At 36.1% G+C, this 17,630-nt stretch overlaps 1 protein-coding gene across 1 annotated transcript in view; it reads right to left on the bottom strand.

Moving 5' to 3' along the window:
- The window catches only part of Cwc22 (CWC22 spliceosome associated protein homolog), a 48,072-nt gene that overhangs the window by 14,924 nt on the left and 15,518 nt on the right, over positions 1–17,630 (bottom strand). The window contains exons 6-13 of the mRNA XM_051184398.1: positions 16,692–16,820; positions 12,526–12,694; positions 12,158–12,211; positions 10,038–10,173; positions 9,737–9,943; positions 9,592–9,654; positions 5,877–5,984; positions 4,675–4,756 (exon numbers count right to left, since the gene is read on the bottom strand). Coding sequence (XP_051040355.1) covers positions 4,675–4,756; positions 5,877–5,984; positions 9,592–9,654; positions 9,737–9,943; positions 10,038–10,173; positions 12,158–12,211; positions 12,526–12,694; positions 16,692–16,820 — 948 coding nt within the window. The remainder of the gene's footprint in view (positions 1–4,674; positions 4,757–5,876; positions 5,985–9,591; positions 9,655–9,736; positions 9,944–10,037; positions 10,174–12,157; positions 12,212–12,525; positions 12,695–16,691; positions 16,821–17,630) is intronic.

The following is a 17,630-nucleotide window of genomic DNA, read 5'->3' as shown; positions in this document are numbered from 1 at the left end:
TATAGTCTCTTTACTTGTCCAAATATTACTTTGTTATTTTTTTAACTATATATATGTATAGTATCCCAGCACACAGAGAACAGCTCTTTACAAATGACAAAGCCTAAGCATGTGACAGCATGAAGAACCTTAAACCATGTTAAGTAGAAGCCAGACACAAAGGCCACACACAATATAATACTATGTTCTGAGTATGTGAATCCATTTATACAAAGAAGCTGAAGGGACCAGATTATAGCTAGTGGAAACAGAATTTACTCTGCAAAGACAAAATATTTTGGCAATGTTTGAACAATTTTACAAATACTCTAAAACAACTAAATACAGATAAGAAAGGATGAATTTTACAGTATATGTGTATGTGTATATATATATATATACACATACACATATATACATCAACTTTTAAAAAAGCCATTCTCACTCAGAAATAAAAAGAGAATGACTATGCCTTGATCTTCATCATTCTTTCAAACCAATCAACCTTAAGTTAAAGTCAGATAAGTTATTTTAACATACAGGAAAGACCTCCTTGATGTTTCTAACTGATGAAAAACAATTGTAAATTCTCAAGTGTTAGCATCAATTTTTCCTATAAATTCTGGAAGACAGCTGGGTATGGTGGCTAATTCCTATAATTCCAGTACTCATAAGGCTGAGACAAGGACTTTCTATTGAGTTTTGGGGCCAACATAGGCTAGAATGAGATCCTGTCTTAAAACAAAGAAACAAGAACACCACTGGAGGATAAATAGCATGTGAGGAATTCATTAACTCTTCTGAACTGATGCTCTAGTAGTAAAGGACAAATGAACTCTGCAGATAGGGAATCTGGTCCCAGGAGGCAAAGATTAACTGCTCATGCTCAAGATCTGCTGAATGTCATTTGTTCTGTATTTGTTAATTAAGTTAAATCCAAAAAAAGTATTAGTAACTTTATTCAAAAAGTTTAGGTAAAATAACATAGAATGCTTAACAATAAAGCATATATTAAAGTTTAGAATGTTACCAGGTAATTGGTCTTTTTCCTGTTTGCTTCAGGAAAGGTTGCATGTAGCCTAGGCTATAGAGAAAGACCTTAACTCCTGACTCTCATCTTCACTTTCCAAATTCTGGGAGTTCAAGTATCTCCATGTAGTATTTATAACCACCTAACCTTTTTAAGAAATGTATTTTCAGTTGCCAGTAATAAGTCCACACCTATATAAGTAACCTCTGGTTCTCGATAGGGTATTACTGTGATTTGGGGTTCACACATCTTTAAGACTTGGCGACATTTGATGCAATCCTCTTGTTTTTAAAGAATCTAACAACACAAAGAGACTTAAATTTATTTTTAAAACATAACAGAGGAGAAAAGCAAGACTCAGAGGTGTTTGCAAGACATACCCCTGGATAGTAACCAAGCAATTAAGCGTTAAAACACAGAAATGCTTTTTAGCTCAATGGGAAAACCACAATAAATAATGCGTTTAAAAGGCTTCTTCAAAAGTGTATTTGGAGAAGCCAGGAAAGAAATCCTAATTAAAACAGGTCAAATTTCTTATGCTTCCAGCATTACTTTATCACACTGGAACTCCACTACTTTTCCAGATACTGCAAACCTTAACACACTTCTGCAGCACTGATTCCCACTGATCAGTGCTGAGCTAGGATGAGGGGAAAGCTGCTGTTAAACCCAGCTAAATACATGACAAGTTACAGTATACCTAAATACAGGCCTTCCCCATTTATATTACAGCAGTAAATTATGCAAAGCAATCTATGCAGAGGAAAAGCACATCTTACAGTGTTTATACAGATGAATTTATAATATCTTTAACATAAGAGAATTAGTAATTTAAACAAGAGGTTGATTCAGGAATAATGCTGATATATTAGAACCCGGGTAGCTGGTCTAAACCCTCCCTAATAACCACCCAATGCAATGTAAAGATTCTGAATGAGGGTTGCAATTCATTTGTATTACTAGTTTCTATTACTTATTAGGTTTCATAAGCACAACCAGGCAACCATCCATCATAGTGCAAGGCAAGAAAGAAGAAAGCAAAAATTAAAATAAAGAAAGAAACCTTCCAGATAATACTATACAGTGCCTAGAATATATTTCAATGCTATAGCAATATCATTGAGCATTATTAAACATATGATGCTTTAAAAAAAAAAGCAAATACCTGGGCTGGGGAGAGGACTTGATAATCAAAAGTAAGTCAGGTAAGTAAGTAATAAGGAAATTTTGCTACTTTTGAGTATCAGGAAAAGTTGTATGAATTTATTCATTTATTTTTGCATTCTTTTAAAGCATATGGTGATATTCAAGATGCATTAGTTATAAGTATTACATAAACTAACATTACTCAGTATTTTAGGTATCTTAGGTCATTAAATATAATTATTTCTAGTTTTATTTATGGTTGTGAGCCTCGCCTTTAACAGCTGAGCTATCCCTCTAGCCCTATTTCAAGTTTTTAAAAAAATAATTGAAGTAGGGCTATACAAATACATTACTAAATCATTGTTTTCTTAACATGATGACAGCTTTTAAATATTATTTAAAGACGATTACACGGATGTATCCATTCTAAGAAACACAGAGAGAGGGAGAGGGGAGAAAGTGAGAGGCAGAGAGAGGGAGAGAGGAGATGGGGAGAATGAGAGAGAGAGAGAGACAGAGAGAGAGAGAGAGAGGAGAAAGATCATCTTCAATCCAGTCTCCTTTCAGGATAAGCAATGTTGATATATAATGTGTCATGTCTTGAGCTGGCCTGCCTGTTTTCAATGAAGACTGCATAGACACAGCTCTGCCTGGTCTACTTATCTTTTCCAAGCTGACTTGCATCTGAGCATTTCCTACATTCTAACAAGTCATGATCAACTCAATTTTCAAAGAAGGCATAAACCAGACATTTGACCAGGAATTTTAGGTAGTGATCGCCTATTTGTTTCCTTTGTTGTTTTGCAATAAACAACTCTGTATAATTACAATAATGAAAAACAAGGGCCAAATGCCACAGATGGAAAGCCCCTGACTTGTGTTTGCAAAGGCTTTCTATAAAGAGTTTACACACAATAATGTTTTTGTGAATCTAGTGAAATCCAACATTTAGTACTACTGCTTCTCCACTGCCCCCAAAAAGCTACCTATGCTTCTGATGACAAATGACAGCATTTCTTTGTCTAGACATTTGATGGCTAACATTTTTATGAGATTTCATCACCAATGAGGCTCATTCTTAAGTACTCCAATGTGTCTATGGGACACTTGTGCTTTTCTTCTAACATCTGTATGGGTTTTTATGAGCCTAGTAACCACTTTCACAGATAATTGGGAAAAAATAACTTGGCATGTACAGCCTGGTATTCTATTAACACTATTATGCAAGGTCTGCAGGCACAAAGAGGAGGAGCCACTGTCTAAGAGTAAGTGGCTGCCTATACCAGGCAGTGGTGGTGCACACCTTTAATCCTAGCACTTGGGAGGCAGAGGCAGGTGGATCTCTGTGAGTTCAAAGCCAGCCTGGACTACAAAAAAAGTTCCAGGACAGCCAGGGTTACATAGAGAAACCCTGTCTCAAAAAGCAACTAGAAAAGACTATCTGGCTTTTGTGTTTCTGTGCTTCCTGTTTTTTTTTTTTTTTTTTTTTTTTTTTTTTTGATAATTTCTCTGATTTAGAGATTAGCAAAGTGAAGGCAACTAGTTAGACCAGGGTTTCTTCTACACTATTACTCAGCCGCACTGCAACTCTTCCCAGTCACATGTTGACAGCAGCATTAAAATGATCCGCTTTGTCCTGATTAATGCTGGATTTCTAAAATGACAGCAGGGACTCAAATACCACAAATTCTCATCTTCTAGTTGCATGGAAAAACTAGCAGTTTTTTCTTTTTATGTGAAAGACAAAAACACAGGTCAAGATACACATAAAAATAACTTATCAGTGTTCGCCTGTTCAATATTCCTCTATTTGAAGTTTTCAGATGTTGAAAACAAGATGACTCCTACTTATGAGTCATCATACTCAATGGAAACATAAAGAACTTAGCAACAACCCGAACTGAGAAAACATCCCTCCTCCTGTGTGAAATGTAAACACATTCCCGGTAAATCAATAATCTGATTCACATCAAAATATCAGACAGGGTATGTCTCCTCAAATCAAATGCACAGGTTTCAAAGAAATTGTTTTATTTTCATGATATCCAGGTACTTCTTAACACTACTTTAAAAGGGTTTTCAAAGCCTTCCATAGTTTATTTCCAATTCCATTTCTATCTACCCACATCTGCATAGCAATTATGCTCTTAGAGTACGGATTAAAACCACATGAGAAAAAGAAACATTAAATTCTCATTAACAAATACTGTGATAGTCTTTAGGCTATTTTTGAGATTTAATTACTAATATTTAACTACAAGAAATGACACACTGAAAGGAAAGCAGCATCTATTCAGGTAATACAATTAGGACTCTAAGTAAAGACCAATCAACCTCTAAGGAAAGAACAGATGGATGGGTGGGGACCTCTGAGCTGGGTACAGGACAGGGTGAGGCAAGTGCTATGACAATGCTGAAACGATGTCTAATTCTCTGTCTTCAGACCCTGACTGTATCACTGATCCTGCTTACCCATCTCTTACCAAAAATAAAAGATCAACTAAGCTAAAGAGTCTTACCTTGACTGAATAGCAAGATATATTGTACGGCGAAATGACACTAGGTTGATTTCTGTCTTGTCGTGAATAGTTACTTTTTGTCCTGAAATAAATTAAACATAATAATTATAAAAATGTTTTTTTCTATGAGCAAATTCAGTAGCAATGTTGTTTTCCTTTAGTAAATTACTATCTGTAGAATTAATGGAGCTTCTGTGAGTCTTCTGCCATACCATCTTGTTAGATCAGAGTTCACAACCATGCCAAAAATCTAAATGTCTCTGCATTACAAACCCATTTAGACACCATAGAAGGTTTTCTTCCACACTGATGCTTCACAGAATATTATTTCTAGAGTCATACTAGAGTGGATGAACTGTATGGGCTAAAATTCAGCTTAAGAAAACACTAGGTTGTGGCAGGTTGGCTCTGCCTAAGGTGTAGTTGTCAAAAACTTCACTGATGTAAGAAACCTTCTTACACATAATTATTTGGATTTAAACAGTATTTTCATAGAAATTACACATATTTCCAAAGACATTCTAAAGGAAAATGTAATATATAGCTATTTAGATGACTTAAAAACAACAGTAGGAAAATCTAATCTATTTTTTATAAAATGTTACAGAACAATTTCACTATAAGACATATATTACCCTAAAAGGAAAAGCATACTTTAGTATTTCAAGATGTATAATTCATGTAAATAACACCAGCTTGTATATGCTGCTGCATTACTGATACTCAGCCAAAGGGAAGGTCTGAGCTTGTTTTTCTGCAAAGTGATGTAACCAGAGCTGCAGAGGAAGAAAATCAAGCCTGTTTCTGTACAAATATAGTTCTTGGCCTCCCTACTCTATTTTGCCAACATGAACGGCAAATATCTAGTCATTCACATCTGTCATACTCTTGCCAAGGTTACATAAATCACATACCCTCAGCATGAATGTACCTTTAGAATTGAAAGTCTAAAATACCAAATTAAATTTAATGTGGTTAGGAAAAAATGAATTTCCTTGTTTAAAACTCTTGAGAGTGGCTATCCTGCTGCAGGGGGCAGTCTTCTGTCCTACAGGGTATAGAACAGTATTTCTAGTATTCATCCCCTACACCCCAGTGACATTCTTTGCCACCCCTTTCCGGTGAATGGAGAGAGCTGTTTTAGAGCGGCACTCAGAATTTACCTAGAGTGTTTATAGTACTCTTGAAAAGCCACACTTTACCTCCCTCCTCTTCCTCGCCTTCTTCCTCCTCCTCTTCCTCCTCCTCGTCTTCACTACTGCCAGCTTCTTGGTCTGTGTTTGAATCACTGTCTCCTTCATCAAGAATTTCTAAAAAGCAAAGTAAGTTTAAGAAAAAAAAAATTAATGAGCTAGATACATGCACCTCATCCTGAGTTCATTCTCATTTCATGGAATTTAATTTGAACTGTCAACAGTTACAGTAAGAAAGCAATTAGAATGATTTGATGTTAGGAAGTTGTATGCATCATTCTTTGCCACGTGAAATGTTCTAATGAAACGGGAACGAAAAGAAGAAAGGAAAGGGACACGATAGTTTTTGGTGGGCAAGAACATTGGGAAAACTGGAGCCCAAAGCTAGCATTTCAAAGTCTAAATGTATCTTAAAGAGGGTGGTTAGTCTATGATGAAAGCTAAGCCGATATATAGAACATAATAACGACGAGGTAAGAATGAATATGGAGTGACATGGGAGGGTAATCATTCTATAATTTATTATATTCATCTTAAATAAATAGAATAAAAATGTTAAAACACGTAATTGTTAAATTGAGTACTATAATCAATCTAAAGGTTTTTCATGCATAGAACTGTAATAGAAATTTAAGCATCTTTAGCAAACCATTACTACTACTTCTTAAAATACAATTTACATTCAGATCTAAATGAGTGCATATGAAAGATGGCATAGGACCATCAACAATGCAAATGGAATAGATCATGACTGTGCCTCACCCAGTGTTGCTGTCAGGGCTGACCAACACTGTACTTTTTCAATTATTATAATCACAACGTTTTAGCTCTCTTTTAATACTTTTGCATAGCACTGTAAATCAGGAGCCCCATATTTAATGTTAGCAAAGCATGTCATACTGCAAGGGACAAATCATTTTATTACTCCATAGAGCTGTCATTTAGCCCTCATCTGGCATACAAATCTTAAAATCATTTCTAGCAAATGCAACCCTAAGAAACAATCCAGTGTCTAGCTGATTATGCAACAGAACAGATTTTGAAAAGAAGAAACTATTTAGTATTCAAAAGCAGGAGACAGGTACTCCCGCTGTTCTCCCAAATGCTGTAAAACCTAATACACAAGCACACCTGGGTCACTCTAAGGTGCTAATTACTGGAGCTATGCTCACTTCCTGCTGTGGTCATTTTTTATGCCACTTCCAGAGGAACATTTTACTAAAGATGAAGGTCAAACGAACTGTCTGGTAGTTTATAGCATTCTCTTTTCTCTCTCTCCTTTAGAATTCCCAAAATTCCATAAGCACTGACAATTAGATTTCAATAGATGAATAAAACAAGGTTTCAACAAATGGTCTATGATTCCCTGGGGGAACCTGAGACCTGTCAGATGGTCTATGAGGTCAACACTACTTTCCTAATAATTCTAAGCTATTATATTCCTTTTACTGCATCGATATTTACAATAATAGACAAGTGCAATGGGGATTAAGATTGCTACAGTCTAAGCAATGCACCAGGAGTCAATGCTGCTTTCTGCCGCACTTGTGGTAGGGAAGCCTATGTTGATTATAACTGTCCTTGATGAAGATGTAAAACACTAATTGTATTACCGCTCTATACTTGAACAATAATGTAGCACTTGTATTATAGACAGATGGGAAGTGCAGTGATAACCCTCAAAGACAAGGTAACTGCCTGGGTCTAGGATAAAATAGCAACTTTTTCATTTTTCTTTGAAAAAAAAAAAAAAAAAACAGGCAAGGTCCTCAACAGATGTTTTTAGGTACTTGGCAAGCATTTTCAAATGCAACAAAGTAATGCTCTCATTTTAAAAACAGAAACAAACATAATTTGCCACCAAGACACAATTTAAGTTTGTTAGGGAAAATCCAATTGTTCCAAAATTTGTTATTTATACCACTGAGCTCAAAAGCTTCCCAATAATGGGACAAACTTCTGAGGAGACAAGTGGCAACATTAAGAAATGTGAGTTTTGATAATGTCCTAGCATGATACTTGATTTTGATAATGTTCATGTGCTAACATTCAGAATATATATATATAATACATACATACCACAGTGAAACAAGATGTTCCAAATGACTGACATGTTGCAAAATGAGGCATGGCTTAATGATCTACTAGAAGTGACATATACACCAAAGATTTTTGACATTTAACTGGGTGTGAGAATTCATTGGTACCATTTAAGTTTTCAAATGGAAATTAACTTTTACGGAACTACTATTAGTTAAATACTGTCACAGTATCAAGAAGGAATAACACACTTATCTGCAAAGGCTACCACAATATTCCTCCTCATTCTAACTACATTATACAAATGAAACTAGAGTGAGCTGCAGTAGGCAGAAGATAGAAGGACAGAGTACCCATTTCCTATTAGGCCGGGTACTACACAATATAAAATCTTCTCATTAAGTCCCATTATTTGTGAAAATAATTTCATAAAAATGTTGCTTATACTAATATATACCATTTTATTATTTTAAATAAGTTGATAAATATTCAAACACCAACATATGACCCAACGCTCTAGGGAGTCTAATTTTAAAGAGTGTTAAGATATCTTAAAACCACACAACTTTAGAACTGCTATAATAAAAAAGTATAATCCATCTACTGGCTAACTGCCTAGACCCTAATGGGATTCCCAAGTTTAAAATAGAAAAAAATCATGTGAGATATCCAGAAAACAAAAGAAAAAAAGAAAGAAAAATTTGGCACCTTTTAGGGAAACTAGAGAAAGAAGTCCAAAAGCAAAGAACGAAGATTGGGCTTAAGGAATGAAAGCTTGAGGGGAAAAGGAACCATTCTTGTGGCGATGGAAAACTTGTAAGAATTTGCATCCAAGAAGAGAAACTTGTTTGTGGTGTCACAGTTTTAGCATACTGCACAGGGTCAGACTTTCTGAACCCTTCTAAATATAACTAAAGCAAAGAAAGTAGATGACAGAGTTCAGCAACTCTCTTTCTATGCAGCAGCTTTCAGAGTAGCAAGCTGTTCTCAGGTAAAACCACAACCCAAAGTAAACAAAGCCATAAACCATCACAAGTAGACCTAAACATGATTATTACAGAAAAATACAACCATCTAAACAACTGTTTGAGGCAAATACAAAGCCTTTCTTCTCCTCTAGTAACTCCATACTTCTATCACACAAATAATTTGTTCCAGGCCATCCAGCTAGTAACAGCAAACACAAAACACAACATAAAGTCTGTCCAAAGTTCCAATTTATAGTATACTACTGACATACTAATAATAATTAGCTCATCAGCCAATTAAGACACAAACGCTGCAGCTAATGTTATTAAAGTAACACTGATTTACCATCAAGAGAAGATACAGTATGACACTTCCAATAGAGAATAGTACTCAGTTGTGTATCAGCTGTATTGCACTGACTGTAGGTGTAGGAATAAAAAGTCCAATAAAGGCCACTGGTAATCTATGAGTGTTTCTTAAGACAGGTGAAACTTAAAGGAAAGAAGAGGGGCAAAGAACCTCAGAATTCAGAATAAATTTGTACAGGAGCAACCACTATGAAGAAAGTTAGCTCATGAGGAAGCAAAGAGCAGGCATCACTGGAGCTGGGTTCCAGTGTGGGGCGAATCCATGGGCTGTTAAAATTCCTGTCAGTATCATGGAACTATCTACATTGCTTCTTCTGATCGAGGCTGTTTTGTCAAGTTTTACGTACCCTTTTTAATAGCTTTGTACTTCTCTTCATTCTCCATAAAATTAGGATCCATCTTGAAAACATCTTAAAAAATAAACAAGAAGTGTTAATTTCCTGCATTGATATGCTGGTGTTCCACCTCCTGCTTCACACACCCTAGGCTTACTGAGAACATCTTCTGGATTGTAGTCATCCTCCAAGGGGAGCATATGGGTAAACTGATCATCCTCTTCCACTAAATCAAGTCCTTCCAGAATAACAGGGTGGTCCTTGAATCCATCCTTCCGTACAGCAAACATCACTTCAATCATGTACTGAACTCTTTTGTCAATCTCAGACTCATGTAGAATGTTTCGCAGGCGTTCAAAGATAGCTGAAGTTAAAAGCAAAGAAAAGACAATAAAAAACCAACACTAACACTAGAGTAAAAATAGGTAAGAATATACAAACCAAGAACGTGCACTGACCATTGATTCCTCTTGGTGAAACTTGGGTTAATTTGAGGCCACATTCCTTGAGGAAGCCAATTGCTACCTCTACACTGTCATCAGTTGGTCTCTCCAGCAGCAAAGTTAGCATCTCCAAGCACAGAACCTCATGCGCCTTAACAGATCCAGACACACAGAAGAGACACAATGGTTTTACATTATTAACCTGCACTGACAAGCTTTTAAACATAAATTAGTATTCTCTAATGATTATAATGCACATGATAGTTTTTCTATAAATTTTATCATGTATATATTAAAAATTTATAATTTCTTTAACTCGCTACACTGAATAGAAAGAAGCATCTGGTTTATGTCTACAAGTAGATTTATTTTGACTTATGTATAAGCAGAGGAAATCGGATTCCTTAGGATTGGAGTTGCAGATGGTTCTGAGTGTTGGGGATAGAACTCAGGTCCTCTGGGAGAGCACAGGCTGTGCTCTTGCCACCGAACCATCACTCCAGCCAGATACACTTTTCATGACCACAACTTTTTATATCTGCTCCCCAATTCAATCTACTACACAATTATTTATTAAATAGTAAATAGCCCTTGAGCTATACAAAAATGTTATCATAAAATATTTCAAAGATTACTGAAGCTAAATTATGAATCATACCGAATAATGAATATTTCCTATTTTTATTTACTTATTTTTTCAGGTTCTTTGGTCTATAAGTACTGGGAAGTAACCAGGGACTAATGCCCCAGCCCTAAAATATTTCCTCTCCATAGATCAAACTACCTACCTGGTTCATAATTTAAAATTAATGCTTATAAACTCTGCCTTGTATAGTGGGAATAAAATTGTACTAAGAGGCTAGAAGAGAATGAACTATAGTTCTGTAAGCAAGGAACTTCTCTGAAATGGTGAGAGGAGTCTAAACCTCAATTCAAGAGAGTATCTTTACAAAATCAGAAACATACTACTTTCTAAGGGGGTGGGGTATATGGGGTTAGTCACACATCACTATAAGATAATTTTTTTACATCTAACTGGGAAGGTGAAAATAGTTAATATTTTAACTGTTAGTGAAAAAATTCTAATTTTAACTGGCAAAATTTCAAAAGCAAAAATATGTATCTGCTGTTATAGACAGGTAACTATAAAGAGAGACTGTTTCTTTGTCCTTTATTAACTAATTATTATAATCACATGAAATTAAGTTAAAATGTAAAGGATTTCCAAGAGCAGACACTGGAAAGAACTAAACTTCAATGTTTGAGAAATAAGACTAAGTGTGCATTAACATCCTTCCACAATAAAAACTTCCTATATGCTATATTTAGGGACTACACAAATAACTTTAAAACAAATTAATAAGGGCTGGGGATGTAGCTTAGTTGGCAGAATGCTTGCCTAGCATACAGGAAACCCTGAGATCAATCTTCAATACTGCATGAACTGGACATAGTGTCATATGGCTACAATCCAAGCATTTAGGACATAGAGGCAGCAGAATCAGACTTTCAAGGTCGTCGTTGACTAATAGTGAGTTTATAGCCACCCTGGAGATAAGCAAAGAAAACCTAAACAACATCCACCTTGCTGATGAAGCAATGGGTACGGGATGAAAAGCAGTGGCCTCTGAACAGTGTGATCACATGCTGGTTTATGTGCTAGACTGAGCAAAATTGCACTTGATGTCATGCAATAGGACAATACCCCCGGAGAAGCAAATACATCTTACAAAAGTGACAAAAATGCTAAGCCACAAGTGAAAGGCATGACTACTGATATACTTGTTTGTTATAAGTTGCTCATACCAAGCATCACCTATTTATCAGGTAGCCATGAGTAGCAGACAGAGGAAGGAGTTGAGTGGAAGAGACATAGAAAAAAGGATTTAGTTAAAATTCTACACAGAATAAATTGTAGCTCAGTAACTACAGTGTTTAGTCATATCAGCCTGAGACCAAAATACCTTACAACATTCATTTTTTTTCCTCTATATTCAAGAATATTGGATGCATTTTAACACTTTTATAAATGAAATCTCATTCAAGTTGATCAAAGACTATGATGCAGGAAAATGGCACCAAGACTACGGTTAAGTGCCACTGAATTCAACCAGGTTTTAATGACAATAACTTACCACATTTTGGTTAATAAGATGTGCCACAAATTTTGAAGCAGTCAGGCAAAGTTGCTAAAAAGTAAAAGTAAAAATAGTTAACCCATCAACTATACTCCACTTTCCTATATCAATAAAATCTAAAGCAAATTATCATGTTCTTTAAGGGATAATTTTTATCCATCAGTAAGACACGGTAAGTAGCTATAAAAGCTGTTGAGTATACAGTCAGTCATCATCTTAGTGGCCAGGGGAAATTCAGGAGAATAAGCAATTTATATGAAGCACATGGTAAATACACTCCTGTGTACAAATCAGCTTGCCAGCTTTTACTGATGCTATTTTACTGGACTCACTCATGTGACAGTCTACTTACAAGCCGCTCATACCTTATCATTCCTTCGATATCCTTTCCGGAAATTAAGAATTAGTCTCTTGAGGATTAATTCTCCAATCTGTGGGAATTTTGAGTTGATTATTGCCACCAAAGCTGCATAAACATGAGTGAAGATTGGAGACGCACTCTGTGCCTGCAGAACAGATCTGGACAGCAGTCCTCTGCACAAAACATAAGAAAAATATGTAATGTCAAGTTCAGGAAAAATATGTAATATCAAGGAAAACTGTTCCCTGGTCATGAATAAATAATAAAAGCTCATTTACAACAAAATCTTTACTACTTTTCCTGAAAAAAAAAAAAAAAAGAAAGAGTTCCTCTTATCAATAAAAAAGTGCTTTTTAATAGAAGAGGAGGTGCCTAGTCTCACTGCAACTTAATACAGCATGATTGGCTGATATCCATGGGATGCCTGTCCTTTCCTGAAGAGAAACAGAAGAGGAGTGAATGGGGAGGAGGGAAAGAGGGGCTGGGAGGAGAGGAGAGAGAAGAAGTGTTGGTAGGGATGTAAAAACAAAAACAAAATGTGTTCATGCCAGGCATGTTGGTGCACGCTTTTAATCCCAGGCTGGAGGCTCTTTATGAGTTTGAGACCAGCCTGGTCTACCAAGCTAGTTACAGACAGTTAGGGCTACACAGAGAAATTCTGCCTGGGGGTGGGGGTGAGGGAGGGAGGGGTGCTTTTATGAAAACAAAATTGTGCTTTTTTTGTAAAATAAAATCAGAGTAAGTTTTTTCAAAATTTTTTCTCTAAATAGAATTCTTTTCCTATTCACATTTCATCTAATCATGATTTGATGGGGAATGGGGAAAACATCAACATCTATTGTAGAATTTTTTTTTTTTTTCAATAATCCAAACCCCACAAAACAGAAACAAAACATTGTTTCTGGAAGGCAGTTTACATGCCATTCAGATAATATCTAAGGATGAGAAGATTAAAAACATGGAATCATTTGTAGTTGGAGAAAGTAAGAAACTGACTGATGCAATGAAGTCTCTAGAAAGTTATTTGATTCAAGAAGTTCAGACACTCAAAGAAACAATGGTGAATAGATTTCAGGCTTTAGAAGACCTTCAGTCTGATACATCAGAAGAAGAACTACAGGTAACAGGGCATGAAAAAGACTTAAAATTTTCCACACCATTTAGGGTCAGGGGAGCTTTCCCTGTATCTATTAATGAAAAACCAGCAACGAAAAAACACCCAAAAGGTGTCGTTGCATATCAGTGGGAACCAATAAGTATGAAATATTTAAAAGGTATAAAGGAAGCAGTAGTCTCTTATGGCATGCACTCACCTTATGTGAAGCAATTAGTAGAATCATGGGCAAGGAATAACAAGGTAACCCCTAAGGATTGGGATCAATTAATATCAGCTGTCCTTGAAAACTCCTCTCAATTAGAATGGAGGGCTTTATGGAGAGAGGAGGCAAAAGCTCTTGAACTTCAGGGCCTAAAGAAAGGTTATAAAGCTCCCCAAGATAAAATTCTTGGTGAGGGTCTCTATGCTGACCCAGAAACCCAAGCTGCCTATGATGAACATATCTTGTCTCTATGCAGTACAGCAGCTTTGAATGCTTGGGATAAGGTTCATGAATTAGGAGAGAGGATAGAACCCTATACCAAGATAAGGCAAGGACCTAGAGAATGCTTTAGTGTCTTTCTAGAAAGATTATCTAGGGCAGTACAATTAGAGGTAGCAGACATAGATGCTAGGCGAATAATCATAGAATCTTTAGCTTATGAGAATGCGAATTCTCGATGCAAACAGGTGCTTTGGCCTTTAAAAATGCGATCAGCACCCTTGGATGAATGGGTCCTATATACAGGCAACATTGAGTATAATGACAATAAGACTGAAGCATGGGTAGGAGAAGCCATATCTAAAGGTCAGAGAAGACATCAAGATAACAGAGTTCCTTACTATGGTGACTTAGAAGCTTGGGTAGGAGAAGCCATCTCCAAAGGTTTGAAGAGATATCAACATGTCAGATGTTATAACTGTGGTAAGATAGGACATCTAAAAAGAAATTGTAGGCAAAGCTTCCCTAGAAATAACACTCCCAGGAATGAATCAAACAGAAGGCCTCAGCCTCCTGGGTTATGTAGAAGGTGTGGCAAAGGCAGACACTGGACAAATGAGTGTAGATCGACCAGAGACAAGCAAGGAAACCCTTTACCATGGGGAAACTCCTTGGGGGGGCCTCTCGAAGGCCCCCACGTCACAGGTGGTCCGAACATTCCCAGTCACAGTGGAAGACACTATCCCACAGGACAATTAGAAAATTCTGTGCCTATTATAAAAACTCATACCACTCTGGATGACAAACTAGTGACGGACGTTGAATCAAACATGAAAGAAGGAAATAAAAAACGTATATTTTGGCAAACCGCTATAGTTGTAGGCCTAGATTGATAGTTAAGATGAATAATAGACTGTTTGACGGTCTCCTGGACACAGGGGCGGGACTCAGACAGGAGAGCATCGGGTGGAATTTCCTGGTGTTCATCTGTCTAGGTTGTAAGTTATTTCTCCCTGAATAAACATCTATTTGGCCTATTTGTTTATCCTGATCCTTATTTAACCACAATAGATTCCCTTCATTTTTCTTCAAATTTATTGTTTATCTTTCCCATTCATCCCTCATTCTCACTTTGCTTTAATTATAATGTGAACTGGAATAAAGGATATAATATGAAAATCTCAACAGTGACAGGCCAAAACCTCTTCTTTTATGATCAGGAACAGACTGCACTTGTCACACTACCCGAATTCAATGTAATTCCCAACAAAACTCTAGTGGCATTTTTCAGGGGAAAGAAGTTCCTTAAATTAATATAGAATATATATACATAGTATCCAAGTAACCAAGAAATCTTCAGCAAAAACAACAAAGCAAGAGGCAGCATATTACCCAACTTAAAACCTACTATTGCTACACAAAGTTATAGTAATCAAAACAGTGTGGTACTGGCACAAAACTTTATATAAACCTACAAAGAACAGAACACAGTACCTAGAAATTAATTCATACATTTGTTTGCATCTAATTGTTTTTAACAAAAGCATCCAAGCATGCAATATACAGGTGGTTAGTCTGTTGAAGAGTAGTGGTAGGAAAACCAGACATCAACATACAGAAGAATAAAAGCATACTGTAGTCTTATGCTACACAACACAGCAACCTAAAATCGATTAACACACAGAAAAACAATCTGTAGAACTACTGGAGGAAGCTCCATGATATTTGTCTGGATCGATACATTTTAAAACAATTCCAAAATCACAAGTAATCCAAGAAAACCTCACATATGAGACATCATTAATCTAAAAGGCTACTGGACAGTAAAAGAAACCAAATACAGAAGAAGTATCTGCAAGCCAATCCTGATAAGGAGCTAAAATCCAAAATATATAAGGAAATCAGATAAGCCAACATAAAAAACTATACAACCCGTTTTGAAAATCGACAGAACATTTAAAAAGACATTTCTCAAGACAACAAAAAGGTAAAAGCACATGATAGATCATCTCATCCCTGGTACAACGAATGTCATAAAAATGACAAAGGTGGTTCCAAGGCTGCAGAGAATAGGGAACACTCATGAACTGTGAATATGAATGCACAGTAATGCAGAAGGTAGGGAAAACACCAAGCCAAGGAGCTATACACCACACCCTTTGCAGAATTATCCACAAAAGCCAGATGGAGCGCCAACAACTGACTGAGTAACAAAAACAATTCATGTACAAACAATAGAACAAATTCAGCTCTACAGAACAAATTCTGACACTTGTGGCAACATAGGATGAACATACCAAAGCATCGCACAGTTAATAACAAATTTATAAAGATTTCATGATAACTTAAACAAAATAGCTTGAAATAGCATACTTTAATAATTATGCCTTATAGATTTAGAGACATTTAATAAATGCCTGTGCAAAACTATGCTGTGATACCAAGTCTCAAAAAGCACTGATTATATAAAACCTTGAACAATACAGTGTAAGTTATTTAATAAAAGAACTGCTTTTCACAAATACCTTTGAAATGAAGCAGCATAAAGAACCAATGCTTATCATTCACAGAGATATTATGTTTCTTTGAAAACTTACTCTGAGATTAAACAAGGCAAATGTCCAGTACTTACCTCCCTCTGACTATGTTTTCTTGAAGGAGCTCTTGGATAATGATACTTATATTGGAGATGTTGACTTTGTTAATGAGACCATTGATTGATTTCTTCAAGGCTTCCCAGCTCATCCTCTGGTAGGCTAAGCTAAAAATTACCAAAAAAGGAAAAGTCACAAGGAACCTCAGAGCTGAGGCACTGTCATAACACTCATAACACTTGAAAGACACCGCCTGTTTATTCAGCTATCCTGCTGAAAGCTACATGGCCTCAAAAACTCACTTTTTTTTTTTTTTTTTTTTTTTTTTTTTTTTTTACATTAATCTTGATAATGTCCGGGTCTTTTAAAGCTCTAAAAAATCCATCGTTTTTATAGTTATTCCTCTTAGAATTTAATGTTGTATAGAGAAAACCATAACCTTCCCCCCCCAAACACTTCTCTTGAAGTCTAGTGAAACCAGTGCACTTCCTGAAATGCATATAATACAAAAGATACCGTAGTCCTCAAAACATGGAAAGAACATGCCTGATACAGTGTGCTATGAGTGTCTTCAAACATGAAATAACAAGAAGTGGTAGGAGGCCAAGTATTGACTTTAATTTCAAGTTGCATGGCCATATACAGTATTTCAGAGTAACAAATGGATTGGGACTATACACTGTAATTACACTTTTAATAGAAAGAGATGCTAAAACTTGGTTGGAGATTAATAAAAATAAAATGCATTCCCCAGTCCAGATTCATGGCCTGACTGCCTGAATCCTCTCTAGGAACCTACAGAATCTGTATAGTGGAGCAGTGAGAACAGTGTCTGAAGGTCATTAGGTCACTGACACTGTTTAAAGCTGTCAGTAAGCAATGAGGATAAGAGGCAGACTGACAGGAGCATTTGTAAGGAATACTTCCTTACTGATTCAAAATTCTCTATCAGTCACGAAACTCGTAAGTGCTCACTG

This window comes from Phodopus roborovskii, unplaced genomic scaffold (assembly GCF_943737965.1).
Source record: "Phodopus roborovskii unplaced genomic scaffold, PHOROB, whole genome shotgun sequence".
In the NCBI taxonomy this organism is placed as follows: Eukaryota; Metazoa; Chordata; class Mammalia; order Rodentia; family Cricetidae; genus Phodopus; species Phodopus roborovskii.
Note: the sequence above shows the minus strand (reverse complement) of the source record. Positions and strands in the feature narration are given on the sequence as shown.